This window comes from Aquarana catesbeiana, linkage group LG01, assembly GCF_042186555.1.
Source record: "Aquarana catesbeiana isolate 2022-GZ linkage group LG01, ASM4218655v1, whole genome shotgun sequence".
Taxonomy (NCBI): domain Eukaryota; kingdom Metazoa; phylum Chordata; class Amphibia; order Anura; family Ranidae; genus Aquarana; species Aquarana catesbeiana.
Genome location: NC_133324.1, coordinates 964,095,711 through 964,112,706, shown reverse-complemented (window position 1 = coordinate 964,112,706; position 16,996 = coordinate 964,095,711). Strand labels below are relative to the sequence as shown.

General features: G+C 45.5%; 1 protein-coding gene across 5 annotated transcripts in view; it reads left to right on the top strand.

Annotated features, from left to right (window-relative positions):
- LOC141122069 (uncharacterized) overlaps positions 1-16,996 on the top strand; it is a 251,763-nt gene that overhangs the window by 217,537 nt on the left and 17,230 nt on the right. For 4 of the 5 annotated variants that reach the window (XM_073611891.1, XM_073611885.1, XM_073611866.1 and 1 more), the window contains exons 14-15: positions 4,221-4,269; positions 10,515-10,539. In XM_073611891.1, coding sequence (XP_073467992.1) covers positions 4,221-4,269; positions 10,515-10,539 — 74 coding nt within the window. The remainder of the gene's footprint in view (positions 1-4,220; positions 4,270-10,514; positions 10,540-16,996) is intronic. The other variant, XM_073611897.1, reaches the window with a different exon arrangement.

Here is a 16,996-nt window from a genome sequence, read left to right as displayed (position 1 = left end):
TTGCCCCTTGACAATGCACAGTCATTACTTGATTCAGATATTGGTGTTGAGGTTGAGGAAGGCAGGAACACTGACACTGGTACACAAATTGGCAGTCATGTTCTCCAGTCGCAGCGTATTACCAAGTTGTCTCCAGTGGTACTGAGGATGGAGGAGATGATGATGATGAAGTCACTGACGTGACTTGGGTGCCAGATAGAGCAGAGGAGGAAAGTGAGGGTGAGGCACAACCCCAACGAGGCAGCCATCATGGAAGAGTAGAAAGCAGCCACCCTATTCTATCACATTATGGAGCTGTTATCTCCCGGACCACTTCCCACAGCTCAGCTGTCTGGGCCTTTTTTAGCACATGTGCAGCCGATCGCACTGTTGCAATTTTTAAACTTTGTCTCAAGCATGTCAAGCATGGAAAAAACACCAGCCATTTGGGTACCACATGCTTGACAAGGCATTTGACCTCCCACCACTCAGCGGTCAGCAAAAGCACCTGAAAGCCACACAAAAGGGGCACAAATCTGTTCCTCCTCCTTACTCACCTCAGTCTGTCCCTGCTATACCTCATGACCTCTCAGCAGCCTCCACTGACAGGGATGATGGTAATGCGCAGGGTGTCCCAGGTCCCTGCAGCATACCACCAGCTGTAGACTAGAGCCAACAAATTTCTCTGCCCCATCTGCTGCAGCGAAAAGAAAAATAACACAGTCACTGCCACCCACATGGCTCTACAACTTCTGTTTTTCCGTCTGGTGGATTCTGCCCCCTTCCCTGATTTTCCAGAATGTGCTGTACCACAATGGCAGGTTCCCAGTCGCTATTTCTTTTCACGTAAGGCCATTCCAGCTCTGTACCATCATGTGGAAGGCAATGTTGTGGCATTGTTTCATAAGGCAGTCAGCCGCAAAGTCCATGTTACTACTGACACGTGGTCCAGCAAGCATGTTCAGAGATGATATATTTCATTCACAGCACACTGGGTAACTCTGTTTGCAACTCTGAAGGATGCATGACAGGGCACAGTGCTGCAGCTTGTTGTGCCACCACGTCTCCATACAACTAGTGGTGATGATGCCAGATTTGTCAGTTCTACCCCCTCCTCCTCCTCCTCAGCCTCCATGCCCTCCTCTGCTGAATTTTCCTATGAACCACAAGTTCCCCCTAAGCGCTCAAGGGGCTATTTAATGAGTCAGGCTGAAAGGTGCCATGTAGTGCTTCAGCTGGTGTGTCTAGGGGACAGGAACCACACCGGAGCAGAGATTTCTGCAGCTCTGCAGGGCCAGGCCCAGAGGTGGTTCACGCCATGACCAGCTGGAGCCAGGAATAGTGGTGTGCGATAATGGCACAAACCTCCTGTCTGTCCTTAGACAGGGAAAGTTGACACGTGTGCCATTCATTAAGACATGGTCCTTAATTTGGTGTTGCAGCATTTCCTAAATAGGTAGATCTGCTCAAGCGGGCCAGAAGAGTCTGTAGTCATTTCAGGTGGTCATACACAGCCAGTGCTCGGTTGGCTGAAATTCAGCAGGAATTCTACCTGCCCCTAAACTGCCTGATTTGTGACATGCCCACCAGGTGGAACTCAAGTTTGGCAATGCTGCAGCAGCTGCACATGCAGCAGAAGGCTGTCAATGAGTACCTGTGAGTATGGCACAATGACAGGCTAAGGCTGGCTGAGATTTTTTTCCCATGCCAATGGCTGCTGATAAAGGATACATGCACTGTACTGTCACCATTTGAAGAGGCCAGAAGGATAGTGAGCCGTGACAATGCATGCATCAGTGACACAATCCATGTTGTGTTCCTGCTGGAGCAGACTCTGCGTGGCATTATGGACAGGACACTTGAGGCAGAGCATCGGGAGGAAAAGGAAGACTTCCTTTCCTCTCAAGGCCCACTTTATGCAGACACCATTATTTCTATGCCACAGAACACACAAGAAGAGAGGGAGGAGGAGGAGGATTTGGGCAGTTTTGTGATGGCACTGAAGCAGAGGAAGACATACGTCAAACAGTAAGAGATGGTTTTCCATCTGCAGAACCCTTGGGAGTAGTACGTGGCTGGGAGGAGGCAGTTCCAGATACTATAATCTTCAGTGATCCTGAAGAGCCTGCTTCTCATGCCTCTGCAAATTTGCAGTGCATGGGCTCCCTCATGCTTCAAAGCCTGCGAAAGGACCCAAGAATACGTGCCGTAAAGGAGAAGGATCACTATTGGTTGACTCCTTGACCACAGTTACCAGAGGAAAGTCTCAGAACTCATCCCGTCCCCACAGAGAGTGCAGTAGATGAAATCTTTTGAGGACACCTTAAAGAGGAATTTATCTAATGCTTTTCCCGACTCTGGTAGGTTACAGTGTCACGGAAAATGTCATTTTGAGGCTTCTGTTGGTCAAGAGAGGAGCGGTTTAGAAGGCGGCCACCTAAGTGATGCATTACACAATTTTGTTAGTCCTCGCTGCCCAAGGCTGTCAGCTTTCACATCCCATCGGCAGCATCTGCATCACATAGTGGACGTTTATCTAGGGGCAAAAACAGAGATAGAGAGCTTTCCAGTCGACGATCTACTGGCTTACTGGGTCATGAGAATAGACCACTGGCCAGAGCTTGAAATATGCAATTGAACCGCTGGGCTGCCCTGCATCCAGCATGCTTTTGAACGGGCAGTTAGTGCTGCTGGAAGTTTTGTTACTGATAATAGAACGCGTCTGTCCACAGACTCGGTGGGCCATCTGACATTTAGCAAAATGAATAAGTTCTGGATTACCAGCAGCTATGAAGCCCCTGATGCCGATGTTACTGATTAATTGTTCTTGGGATGTGGAAACTCTGCAGGACTTCTTTTCTGTCTAACGTTGTGGGTGTTGATTTCATCTGGAAGAATTTTTTTGTGTAGGTTTCATGGGCACAATTAACACCCAAAGTAAGACCAATTTTTCCGCACCTGTTTGACAGGTGCATATCATTTTAATTTTTGACAGCAAGGCAATTCTTGCTTTCATCAAGAGTACCTCTATAGGGTTATGGTGTGAGGGCGCCACTGACACCCAAAGACCAATTTGTTACTGTTATCTGTTACTTCTATCCAAAGTCTGTGGAAGAGACACTAGAATTTATCCAAAAACATCTGTAATCTAGGTCCCAGTGCACTACCTTGTCGCTTCATCATACAGATTGGCTCTGCAAGCCGTTGTTTACAAAATAAATAAAGCTTGCAGGGAAAATGTCATTTTGGCTTAATAAATGCAATTATTTCTGCAGCAGGTTCTATACACAGTACAGATGTACCACTCTTCCAGGCACTACATTGAAAGGAATTTTTCATGTTTAGGCTTTCACTTTAAGCATCAATGAATCACTGCTCATTTAAATATGATGCTTTTTTGCAAACTTTTTTTTCATTGATACATGTCCCCCAGGGCAGTACCCGACCCCCATTACCATTGTATGCCAAATTACTTGCATATAAGCCTTCAAAATAGACACTTTAGATTTTTCACGTTTGGGTCCCATAGACTTCAATGGAATTCGTTATTCGGTTCCGAACGTTTCGCAATGTTTCAAAGTTCTGGTGTGAACTGAACAGGGGGTCATTCGGCCCATCCCTACTCAGCAGTCGGCAGCATAGAGGAGGACAGAACTCCTCTGCCAGATCCTACGCTTCTCTGTGTAGCTCCAGAGAGGTTCATCTCTGACCCCTCCCCTGGTCTCAGCAGTCGGCAGCAGAGAGGAGGACAGAATTAATCCTACAGATTCTGTGCCTCTCTGCGCAGCCACAACACCCCCTCATATCCGCCTCCCCTGGTCTCAGCATTCAGCATTCAGCAGACTATGGCAGCTGACTCCAGCCCTTCTCTGGTCCTCCTTCAGACCCTTCACTTTCCAGCTCCCTCCCCCGGCTTCTTCCTGGCAGGAGCACAAACTAAGGGATGTGCACTAGGAGGGTGGGGAACTCTTGACTTCTAGAGATGAGGAGACCTCTGATGTAAGGTGGGGAGGGGTGCCCTGGACATCTAGTCTTACAGATACAACTGACTCTTTGAGGGCAACCACAATGCTGATTATGGTTATGATAATGTCGCCCAAAATGAAATAGAGTTTGACACCCCTGATCTAGTTATTGTCATTTGCTAAAGGGGATTTATAGTGTTTTCTTTTCTTTACTATAACAGTAGAGCTAGCTGATTTATAGACAATGGTGATTGGCCTATCCCATCTTTTCTGCAGGTGGAGACGTCATCGTGTGCTTTTGCTGGAGTCATTGAAGGTGAGTCAGGTTAGAGACTCTCTACTGTAACATTCCTCTGTATATGGGGGGGGGGGCTCTGTTATCTGTCAGGGGTGAGACCCCTTATATCTAAAAACTGATTATTAAACCTGCTGAAGGGTCAGAGCCCTGATTCATTTTTGGATTGATTTACTAAAATGTTATGTGAAACTAATGCCGCGTACACACGGTCGGACTTTTTGACTAAAAAAATCCGACAGCCCGTCCGACTGACGTTCGACAGACTTTTGGCGGACTTGCTACTACTTTCTAACGAACTGACTTAACTACATACGATCACACAAAAGTCCGACGGATTCGTACTGGCTGACGTACACCGGACTAAAATAAGGAAGTTGATAGCCAATAGCTGCCCTAGCGTCGGTTTTTGTCCGTCGGACTAGCATACAGACGAGCGGATTTCTGGGTCCGGCGGAGTTACGACATAAAGATTTGAAGCAAGTTCCAAATCTAAAGTCCGTCATATTTGCTACTGGAAAAGTCAGCTAAAGAGCCCACACACGATCGGATTGTCCGCCGGATTTGGTCTGTCGGCGTTCGTCGGACCAGTCCGGTCAAAAAGTCCGACCGTGTGTACGCGGCATAAGAGCTAGCATTTTCATGAGAGGTCAGTAATGGCAGCCACCATATTTCCAGTAGAAATTTCCTCTAATATGATTATCTGGATATATGAAAAGCTCTGTTACAAAGTATGTTTATCTTATGATACAAAAAGTATTGGACTAAAAAAACATGTAAGTGCAATGCCTCTCATTGCTGTCCAGCCCCACCCCCAAAGAGTGTAATCTTTACTTAGTGGGAGGATGTAACCAGCAGGGAGAAGTGAATTAGGTAAGGCGTAGGTCACCATCTGTGTTCAGTTGAGAATACTAGGTGGGGGAAGCCTGTATAATAAATTCTGGCACAATCCTCTAAATGATTAGGAGGAAAGAAGTGTGTCCCAGGTTTCCCCAAGGGGGAAAGACACTGGAAGATGGGATTTTTAAATGTGCCCAAAAGTCAATCACTATATACCATAAATAAAATCAATATATTTTTATTTTTTCACACAAAAACGTTAAAAATGCAAGAAATATAATTTTCATAAAAAATATTTTATGTTGTACACATCACCATACAATACAATTATCTGCATCTAAATAGATCCCACAAGGTTTGGATCGGTGCATTTCGCCCAAGGTGTGGGCTTTTTCAGGATCCAATTTTCAATATTTCTAAACCTTATAGCAGATAGATAGCACAAACAATATATCAGCTGCAAACATACTGTATATATAAATATACACACACATTATAGCTAGGGATGAGCCAAACACCCCCCTGTTCGATTCGCACCAGAACATGCGAACAGGCAAAAAATTTCTTTGAACGCGCGAACACCGTTAAACTCTATGGGACACGAACATGAATAATCAAAAGTGCTAATTTTAAAGGCTTATATGCAAGTTATTGTCATAAAAAGTGTTTGGGGACCTGGGTCCTGCCCCAGGGGACATGGATCAATGCAAAAAAAAGTTTTAAAAACGGCCGTTTTTTCGGGAGCAGTGATTTTAATAATGCTTAAAGTGAAACAATAAAAGTGTAATATCCCTTTAAATTTCGTACCTGGGGGGTGTCTATAGTATGCCTGTAAAGGGGCGCATGTTTCCCATTTTTAGAACAGTCTGACAGCAAAATTACATTTCAAAGGAAAAAAAGTAATTTAAAACTACTTGTGGCTATTAATGAATTGCCGGTTCGACAATACACATAAAAGTTCATTGATAAAAACGGCATGGGAATTCCCCACAGGGGAACCCCGAACCAAAATTTAAAAAAAAATGACGTGGGGGCACCCCCTAAATTCCATACCAGGCCCTTCAGGTCTGGTATGAATATTAAGGGGAACCCCGGCCAAAATGAAAAAAAATGGCATGGGGTCCCCCTCAAAATCTATACCAGACCCTCCAGGTCTGGTATGGATTTTAAGGGGAACCCCGCGCCAATTTTTTTTTAAAAAAGACGTGGGGTCCCCCCAAAAATCCATACCAGACCCTTATCCGAGCATGCAACCTGGCAGGCCGCAGGAAAAGAGGGGGGGACGAGAGAGCGGAGAGCGCCCCCCCTCCTGAACCGTACCAAGCCACATGCCCTCAACATTGGGAGGGTGCTTTAGGGTAGCCCACCAAAACACCTTGTCCCCATGTTGATAGGGACAAGGGCCTCATCCCCACAACCCTTGGCCGGTGGTTTTGGAGGTCTGCGGGCGGGGGGCTTATCGGAATCTGGAAGCCCCCTTTAACAAGGGGACCCCCAGAACCCGGCCCTTCCCCCTGTGTGAAATGGTAAGGGGGTACAAAAGTACCCCTACCATTTCACAAAAAAACTGTCAAAAATGTTAAAAATGACAAAATGCTTCTTCTTTCTTCTATCTTATTTCTTCTTTCTTCTATCTTCCTTCGGTTTCTTCCTCCATCTGCTTCTTCTTCTGGTTCTTCCTCCGGTGTTCTAGTCCGGCATCTTCCTCCGCGGCGTCGGTGTCTTCTTCCCTTCTTCTCCTCGGGCCGCTCCGCATCCATGATGGCATGGAGGGAGGCTCCCGCTGTGTGACGCTTCTCCTCTTCTGTCGGTTCCTAAATAATGGGGGGGTGGGGTCACCCGGTGACCCCGCTCCCCTCTGAAGCACAGGGACTTGACGGGACTTCCCTGTGGCATTCCCGTGACATCAGAGGGGGTGGGTTCATCCGTTACGTAACCCCGCCCCCTTCTGACGTCATGGGGAATGCCACAGGGAATTCCCCGTCAAGTCCCCGTGCGGCAGACGGGGCAGTGCCCCCCCGTTATTTAAGAACCGTCAGAAGAGGAGAAGCGTCACACAGCGGGAGCCTCCCTCCATGCCATCATGGATGCGGAGCGGCCCCAATAGAAGATGAAGAGAAGAAGATGAAGAGAAAAAGATGAAGAGAGAAGCGTCACACAGCGGGAGCCTCCCTCCATGCCATCATGGATGCGGAGCGGCCCGAGGAGAAGAAGGAAAGAAGACGCCGATGCCGCGGAGGAAGATGCTGGACGAGAACACCAGAGGAAGAACCAGAAGAACCAGAAGAAGAAGAAGATGGAGGAAGAAACCGAAGGAAGATAGAAGAAAGAAGAAAGAAGATAGAAGAAAGAAGAAGCATTTACATAAAGGAATTGTCAAAAACTGTCTCTTGTCATTTTTAACATTTTTGACAGTTTTTTTGTGAAATGGTAGGGGTACTTTTTTACCCCCTTACCATTTCACACAGGGGGGAGGGCCGGGATCTGGGGGTCCCCTTGTTAAAGGGAGCTTCCAGATTTCGATAAGTCCCCCACCCGCAGACCCCCACAACCACCGGCCAAGGGTTGTGGGGATGAGGCCCTTGTCCCCATCAACATGGGGACAGGGTGTTTTGGGGGGATACCCCAAAGCACCCTCCCAATGTTGAGGGCATGTGGCCTGGTACGGTTCAGGAGGGGGGGCGCTCTCTCATCCCCCCTCTTTTCCTGCGGCCTGCTAGGTTGCGTGCTCGGATAAGGGTCTGGTATGGGTTTTTGGGGGGACCCCACGCCGTTTTTTTTTTAGATTTTGGCGCGGGGTTCCCCTTAAAATCCATACCAGACCTAAAGGGTCTGGTATAGATTTTGAGGGGGACCCCACGCCATTTTTGAAAAAAATTTTGGCCGGGGTTCCCCTTAATATTCATACCAGACCTGAAGGGCCTGATATGAAATTTAGGGGGTGCCCCCATGTCATTTTTTTTAAAATTTTGGTTCGGGGTTCCCCTGTGGGGAATTCCCATGCTGTTTTTATCAATGAACTTTTATGTGTATTGTCGGACCGGCAATTCATTAATAGCCACAAGTAGTTTTAAATTACTTTTTTTCCTTTGAAATGTAATTTTGCTGTCAGACTGTTCTAAACACGGGAAACATGTGCCCCTTTACAGGCAAACTATAGACACCTCCCAGGTACGAAATTTAAAGGAATATCACACTTTTATTGTTTGACTTTAAGCATTATTAAAATCACTGCTCCCGAAAAAACTGCCGTTTTTAAAACTTTTTTTTTGCATTGATCTATGTCCCCTGGGGCAGGACCCGGGTCCCCAAACATTTTTTATGACAATACCATGAATATAAGCCTTTAAAATTAGCACTTTTGATTTCTCCAATAGACTTTTAAACGGTGTTCCGCGGCATTCAAATTTGCCGCGAACACCCCAAATTGTTCGCTGTTCAGCGAACTGGAGAACAGCCGATGTTCGAGTCGAACATGAGTTCGACTCGAACTCAAAGCTCACCCCTAATTATAGCATATACTAACATGTTCATTCTAATGAATTGAAAGGGATGAAAGAAGGAGAGGCAGGATATCATTTGATCAAAAGATATGTATATACACAACAACTACAAACTGGTGGAGAAGAGAAAGGAAAAAACGATATCGAATAAAATGGGGGGGGGGGAGAGACAAAACAAGTGTGAAGGACCATACAGAGTCAGCATATTGGGGGGACAAGAGGCTACAAAAACAGGGAGGAACCATATAACTGGCAGTTTGTCTTACCTCTAAAACAATATCCAGGAAAAATGTATAATAAGGTGTATTGTATGTGTATACCCTAAAGAATCTGAGAAATGCTTATGAGCCTCTCTATGTACCAGTGAGACATAGCTCCTCCCCCGTCTTCTGTCCCCCATGTCACGCGTGCACGTGGCAAGTCATTCCTCCATTCTCACTGGTACATATAGAGGTTCACATGCGCCTGGTTTGCGGCATCGCCGTCTTTGGAACTACCACATGGACGCCCCTACGGGCGCTCCTAATCACAATTAGTAAGTAGGTTGGGACCCACAAATCGATCTGATTTTCCTTTTTATTAGCACCCTTTCACTCTACTTACTGGTTCAACCCCCTTATCTATTAAGATTACTACTATTGCGGATCTATGGTGAGGATCCATATATGTATCCTACCTGGTACTGGTCCTTTTCTAGGGAGGGTGGCAGATCCCACCCACCCCTTTTCATTTGCACTTGGTCTAATTGGTAAGCTAGGCACTTGTACTTTTGATAGCACTTTTATTGCTCGCATATGACACCTAGCTCTATACTCCCTTATCTGGTTTTATGATTTATCAATTTTCTTGTATATCCAAATACCGCTGTATTGGATCCTTTATGTGGACTTAGACATACAGTATAACGTTCATGGCACTCGGATCTCTATAGTTGATGGTTGATAGTTCCTCTCTATCCCTTCATTGTTGTTTTTCACTTTCTTGGTAAGTCAGGGCACTTGTTCTCTTGATATTTTTGGTTGCACATTTGGGTGCTTACACGTACTAACACCTTACTATCTATTTCTCTACTATTATTTATGCTTACTAGATGCCTGTTTCCTGACGGCGATCCCATTCCTAGTCTTTGATCTAGACACCATAGACTGAATGTTTTATTTTGGATCAGAGCATTTCTCAGATCCTTTAGGGTATACACATACAATACACCTTATTATACATTTTTCTTGGATATTGTTTTGGAGGTAAGACAAACTACCAGTTATATGGTTCCTCCCTGTTTTTGTAGCCTCTTGTCCCCCCAATATGCTGCCTCTGTATGGTCCTTCACACTTGTCTTGTCCTCTCCCTCCCCTGCCCCCCCCCCATTTTATTTTATCTAATATTCCCTTTTTTTTTCATTCTCTTGCCCACCAATTTGTAGCTGTTGTGTGTATGCATATCTTTTGATCAAATGATATCCTCCCTCACTTTATTTCTTCCCTTTTCGATGTATTAGAATGAACATGTCATTGCTATAATGTGTGTATATATATGTTTGGAGCTGATATATTGTTTGTACTGTCTATCTGCTATAAGGTTTAGAAATATTGAAAATTGGTTCATGGAGAAGCGTGAAACACGTCAGTCCAAATTTTGTGGGATCTATCTAGATGTAGACAATTGTATTGTATGGCGATGTGTACAACATAACATATCTTTTATGAAAATTATATTTCTTGCATTTTTAACGTTTTTGTGTGAAAAAAATTGATTTTATTTATGGTATATAGTGATTGACTTCCCATCTCTGTTCCCCCCCCCCCCTTGTAGAGACCTGGGACACACTTCTTTCCTCTTAATCTGTGTTCCTCCTAATTATTATCCTCAGGGTCCAATACTGTCAGTCCACGTGTATCTGTTGGGTCATTCATTGTCCTGTCTATTCCACAGGTGTGACCAGCAGCTCCTTGATTCCGTAAGTACAACGATCTGCACTTCTGAACAAGGGTAACATTATAGATATTACTTATATTTCACCCAACTAAGCAAAACTTGCCTTATTTTGTATCCTTTACTATACAGTGTTTATATATATATATATATATATATATATATATATATATATATATATAATGTATATACCGTATTTATCGGCGTATAACACGCATTTTTTTCCCCTTTAAAATCAGGGGGAAATCGTGGATGTGTGTTATGAGCCGTGACCCTGGGAACTCATTAAGAAAATGGGGTCACGTGCCCTGAGTAGCTGATACTAGTCAAGCCACTGGTTAGCAGCCATACACCCAAGACTCCAAACTCCCAGTGTCTAGGGAGCCCTTCTCTCTTCTCTGCTTGTCTTCCCATCCAGCACTGTGGCTCATTGCACTATGCGGCATGCATGCATTAAATTGATTGTAAAGTCTTGTTTTTTTTTCTATAAAAATAACAAATATGTTATACTTACCTCCTCTGTGCATTGGATTTGTACAGAGCAGCCCCAATCCTCTTCCCAGGTGCCTCGTCTGTGCTCCTGGCCCTTGCCTATAGTTGGGTGCCCCCACAGCAAGCAGCTTGCTATGGGGGCACCCGAGCCGAGTCACAGCTCTCTGTGTCCATTCAGAGCAGGAGCTGTGGCCTGCCCCCACCCCTCTCTCTCCTGACTGGCTAACTGACTTTGGCTGAGATACAGCAGTGGTACCATTGGCTCCCACTGCTGTCAATCAATTAGTAGGTAGAGTTTCAGGCAGCCAAGACATTCGTGGACATCGCTGGACAGAGAAAGGGCTCAGGTAAGTATTAACGGGGCCAAGGGGGGCTGCTACACACAGAAGGCTTTTTATCTTAATGCATAGAATGTATAAAGAAGGGAGAGACACTAGGGAGAGGAATAGGCTGCACACCCCAAATTACAATTTCAAAAAGGGAATTTGTCCCCCAGGAACAACAAGGGTTTTTAGGCAGCACAAGACTTGTACCAAGATATTAAAAATATTAAATTTTATTAAGTATGTGACAATAGAGTAAAAACCATGAACTGTGTATGGCGCATTATAAAAGCGCAGATACATGTACAAGGCTACATATAAAAATTATACATAACAGGTGCTTGGATAGTACTGACGCGTTTCGACCCCATCGGGTCTTCTTCAGAGGAAATGCATGCACTGCTGAGAAATTACATATATAGAAAATAATAACGATACAGGAATGTACAAATGTGTATAGAGATTATCAAAGTTCTAGACATAGTTACCCAATGTATTCGTGTAGCCGAGTCTCCTGAATCTAAGGCTTTTCAAAAAGGGGCCTCCATCAATTCGGTCCCCACCTGGAATCCCCCGGACGGCCAACACCCCGATAGGGGGGAATCAAGCAGCAATGGCGTAACTTACGGTGAACTACACAATGGAAGTACCCCACATCCGGCACGCGGCACGTGTGGGTCAGCAGCACCTATGATCCAAACATCGTGCAATAACATCAATCAGGGTTTGAAAAGGATGTAACAAATTTTCCTATTTTATATAGACTTATGTGGGTCATCTGTTAGTGATACTCCTAATTTTATCACGTTTTTTTGTATGGGGTACTACGCCCAAGTATAGGAATAGTTTGAATACGTGTCAAAAAAATTTATTAAATTATTGAAACATATGAATATGCAAAGTAGCTGGGGGGACAGATTGGGGGGGGGGGAAGGGGAAGGGGGGGGAGGGAAAAAGGGGAGAGTAGGGGAAGTAGGGAAAGGGAGGGGACATGACGGGAGGGTGGGGAAATCCGAGGGAAAAAAGTGAGGGAGGGGATGTGCAGGGTGATGGGAAGGATATGGGGAGGGAAAATGGTGAGGAAACTGGGAAGGGACGTAGGAAAGGAAGGGTGGGAAAAAAATAAATAAATAAAAAAACGGAAAAAAGGGGAATGGCAACCAGATGAAAGAATGGTATAGTGAAAGAATGGGGACCCCATGTGAGGGGATGGAAGTAACAAGGTGGTTAGGAGAGGTGATGAAGAGGTGAAACGTGAGCAAGGAGCGAATGAAAATGACAAAGTGAAAAATAATACAATATAACTGAGTGAAAAATAGCGGTGAAGGGTTAAAAAGGCAGTGGAGCCAGGTAGTGAAACAAATCATAATAGTGTACCTTATATGTCCAGCATGGGAGCAGCCATGTACAAGTGGTCAGTGAAACTTGTATAGGGAATGTGTGCAGTGAGCTGTAATGAAAGAATAAGTAAGTATATGACGCAAATGCAGTAGCGTGTAAGGTGATGGTGATGCCGTGAAGAGTGCGGAGTTACCTGAAATAAGGGAGCACAAATGTGGCTGTATTTCCTGTAGAGGTAATGAGGATCAGAGAGAGGATTCCAAGTGAGTCCACTCACCTTTAAATGTACAACATATGATGCTGATTGGTTGCCGATGGAGGACCACAGGTGCACGCCGCCCCCCCGCCCCCACCCACCAGCGCAGGGACATTGCTGACATAGTCAGCACTCTGGTGTAGTTCCCCCGGCGTTCCGAGGGACAAGTCCTGGCACCGCCGTCCTTTCCGACGTAAACACGTGGCGTCATGACGTCACGTGTGTGCGCGCGCCCCAGGGTGCGCGCGCAGACACGGACGTAACACCCGGAAGGATTCGGGACGCCGCTGGCAGGGAGAGAACACGTCACAGGGGGAGCCACTCCCCTGATGGACGTGTGTATAGGCGCTAATCATGCGCCTGTCTCACCCTGCCAGGAAGAAACACCATGATGCTGACAAACCCCCGGAGGGGGAAGATGGCCGGACCGGGAGCCCAGGTTAGAATCTACATAAGAGAAAGCCTGGCAATGGTATTAAATTAACTATATATATGGCATCAAACAGTGAACGGAGCATATCTGGAATTATCTCATTTTAGATCGTAGGAAAAGAGTGAACATGTTTTTAATAAAGACTGGTTATACAATAAAAATATACAAAAAACTAGAATTGAATGGGATTCGCTCATAGAGTTCATATGGTACCACCACACCAATCCTTCCCAATACAAAGCAAGGTCTAATTTCTACATGCATCATCAGTATCTGCATATGCACCACTGTATATAAAAATATGTTCCCCCATTTATGGATATGATCCTATATGCAACTTTTTATTGCAGATACTGATGATGCATGTAGAAATTAGACCTTGCTTTGTATTGGGAAGGATTGGTGTGGTGGTACCATATGAACTCTATGAGCGAATCCCATTCAATTCCAGTTTTTTGTATATTTTTATTGTATAACCAGTCTTTATTAAAAACATGTTCACTCTTTTCCTACGATCTAAAATGAGATAATTCCAGATATGCTCCGTTCACTGTTTGATGCCATATATATAGTTAATTTAATACCATTGCCAGGCTTTCTCTTATGTAGATTCTAACCTGGGCTCCCGGTCCGGCCATCTTCCCCCTCCGGGGGTTTGTCAGCATCATGGTGTTTCTTCCTGGCAGGGTGAGACAGGCGCATGATTAGCGCCTATACACACGTCCATCAGGGGAGTGGCTCCCCCTGTGACGTGTTCTCTCCCTGCCAGCGGCGTCCCGAATCCTTATGGGTGCTACGTCCGTGTCTGCGCGCGCACCCTGGGGCGCGTGCACACACGTGACGTCATGACGCCACATGTTTACGTCGGAAAGGACGGCGGTGCCAGGACTTGTCCCTCGGAACGCCGGGGGAACTACACCAGAGTGCTGACTATGTCAGCAATGTCCCTGCGCTGGTGGGTGGGGGCGGGGGGGCGGCGTCCACCTGTGGTCCTCCATCGGCAACCAATCAGCATCATATGTTGTACATTTAAAGGTGAGTGGACTCACTTGGAATCCTCTCTCTGATCCTCATTACCTCTACAGGAAATTCAGCCACATTTGTGCTCCCTTATTTCAGGTAACTCCGCACTCTTCACGGCATCACCATCACCTTACACGCTACTGCATTTGCGTCATATACTTACTTATTCTTTCATTACAGCTCACTGCACACATTCCCTATACAAGTTTCACTGACCACTTGTACATGGCTGCTCCCATGCTGGACATATAAGGTACACTATTATGATTTGTTTCACTACCTGGCTCCACTGCCTTTTTAACCCTTCACCGCTATTTTTCACTCAGTTATATTGTATTATTTTTCACTTTGTCATTTTCATTCGTTCCTTGCTCACGTTTCACCTCTTCATCACCTCTCCTAACCACCTTGTTACTTCCATCCCCTCACATGGGGTCCCCATTCTTTCACTATACCATTCTTTCATCTGGTTGCCATTCCCCTTTTTTCCGTTTTTTTTTTTTCCCACCCTTCCTTTCCTACGTCCCTTCCCAGTTTCCTCACCATTTTCCCTCCCCATATCCTTCGCATCACCCTGCACATCCCCTCCCTCACTTTTTTCCCTCGGATTTCCCCACCCTCCCGTCATGTCCCCTCCATTTCCCTACTTTCCCCCACTCTCCCCTTTTTCCCTCCCCCCCCTTCCCTTCCCCCCCCCCCCCCCCCCTCCCCATCTGTCCCCCCAGCTACTTTGCATATTCAAACAATTGAGATGACTAAAATAGGACCAAAACTAAAATGGCATTTTAGTCAAAAGACTAAGACTAAAACTAAATTGAAATTATACTTTAAAATTAACACTTGTCTTTAGTGCATGTTTACACCTCAATACCATAAATAATAACATTTGATTTTTCACTCCAGCAGTGTATAATGAGTTTGGAATTCGTAGAGAAATGTTAACTAATGCATTACAATTTAACTACACCCATTTGATTTTAGTCAACTAAAATGTACTGGAGATTTTAGTCGACTAAAACGTAGGACATAAGACTAAAACTAAATCAAAATTTGCTGCCAAAATTAACACTGATGGGTAGGAGCACATCATAATAATAATATGACAGGTGGTCCGGCGTTCTGGTAGTCCCGAGGAGTCTCAGGGATATCCGGAGGTGTAATTCTATGGTAGCATAGTCTGAAGTGGCCACAATGCCTCCAAAACTGCCCAAATCCTCCTCCTACTCCCTCTTTTCTTGTATGTTCTGTGGCATAGGAAGAATGATGTCTGCATAAAGTGGGCCTTGAGAGGAAAGGAAGTCCTCCTCTTCCTCCCACTGCTCTGCCTCAAGTGCCCTGTCCATAATGCCATGCAGAGTCTGCTCCAGCAAGAACACAACAGGGATTGTGTCACTGATGCATGCGTCGTCATGTCTCACCTTCCTTGTGGCCTTCTCAAATGTTGACAGTACAGTGCATGCATTGTTTATGAGCAACCATTGGCATGGGTAAAAAAACAGAGCCGGCCTGAGCCTGTCCTTGTGCCATACTCACACAGGTACTCATTGATGGCCCTCTGCTGCATGAGCAGCCGCTGCAGCATTGCCAAAGTCAAGTTCCACCTGGTGGGCATGTCACAAATCAGGCGGTTTATGGGCAGGTGGAATTTCTGCTGAATTTCATCCAACCGAGCACTGGATGTGTATGACCGCCTGAAATGGCTACACACTCTTCTGGCCTGCTTTAGCAGATCTTCCAACCCTGGATACGTATTTAGGTAGTGCTGCACCACCAAATTGACGACATGGGCCAGGCAGACAGGAGGTTTGTGCCAAAATTGCACACCACCATTCTTGGCTCCAGCTGGCGTGGCGTGAACCACCTCTGGGCCTGCCCCTGCAGTGCTGCAAGAATCTCTACTCCAGTGTGGTTCCTTTCCCCTAGACACACCAGCTGAAGCACTGCTTGGCACCTTTTACTAGGGATGAGCCGAACACTCCCCTGGTTCGGTTCGCAGCAGAACATGCGAACAGGCAAAAAATTTGTTCGAACACCGTTAAAGTCTATGGAACACGAACATGAATAATCAAAAGTGCTAATTTTAAAGGCTTATATGCAAGTTATTGTCATAAAAAGTGTTTGGGGACCCGGGTCCTGCCCCAGGTGATATGGATCAATGCAAAAAAAACTGACGTTTTTTCTGGAGCAGTGATTTTAATAATGCTTAAAGTGAAACAATAAAAGTGAAATATTCCTTTAAATTTCGTACCTGGGGAGTATCTATAGTATGCCTGTAAGGTGGGGCATGTTTCCCGTGTTTACAACAGTCCCTGCACAAAATGACATTTCTAAAGGAAAAAAGTCATTTAAAACTACTCGCGGCTATAATGAATTGTTGGTTCCAGCAATACACATAAAAGTCATTGAAAAAAACGGCATGGGATTCCCCCACAGTCCATTATTAAGGGGAACGCCGAACCAAAATTAAAAAAAAAAATTGTGTGGGGGTCCCCCCAAATTTCATACCAGGCCCTTCAGGTCTGGTATGGATATTAAGGGGAACCCCACGCCAAAATAAAATGGCGTGGGGGTCCCCCTCAAAATCCATACAGGACCCTTCAGGTCTGGTATGGAT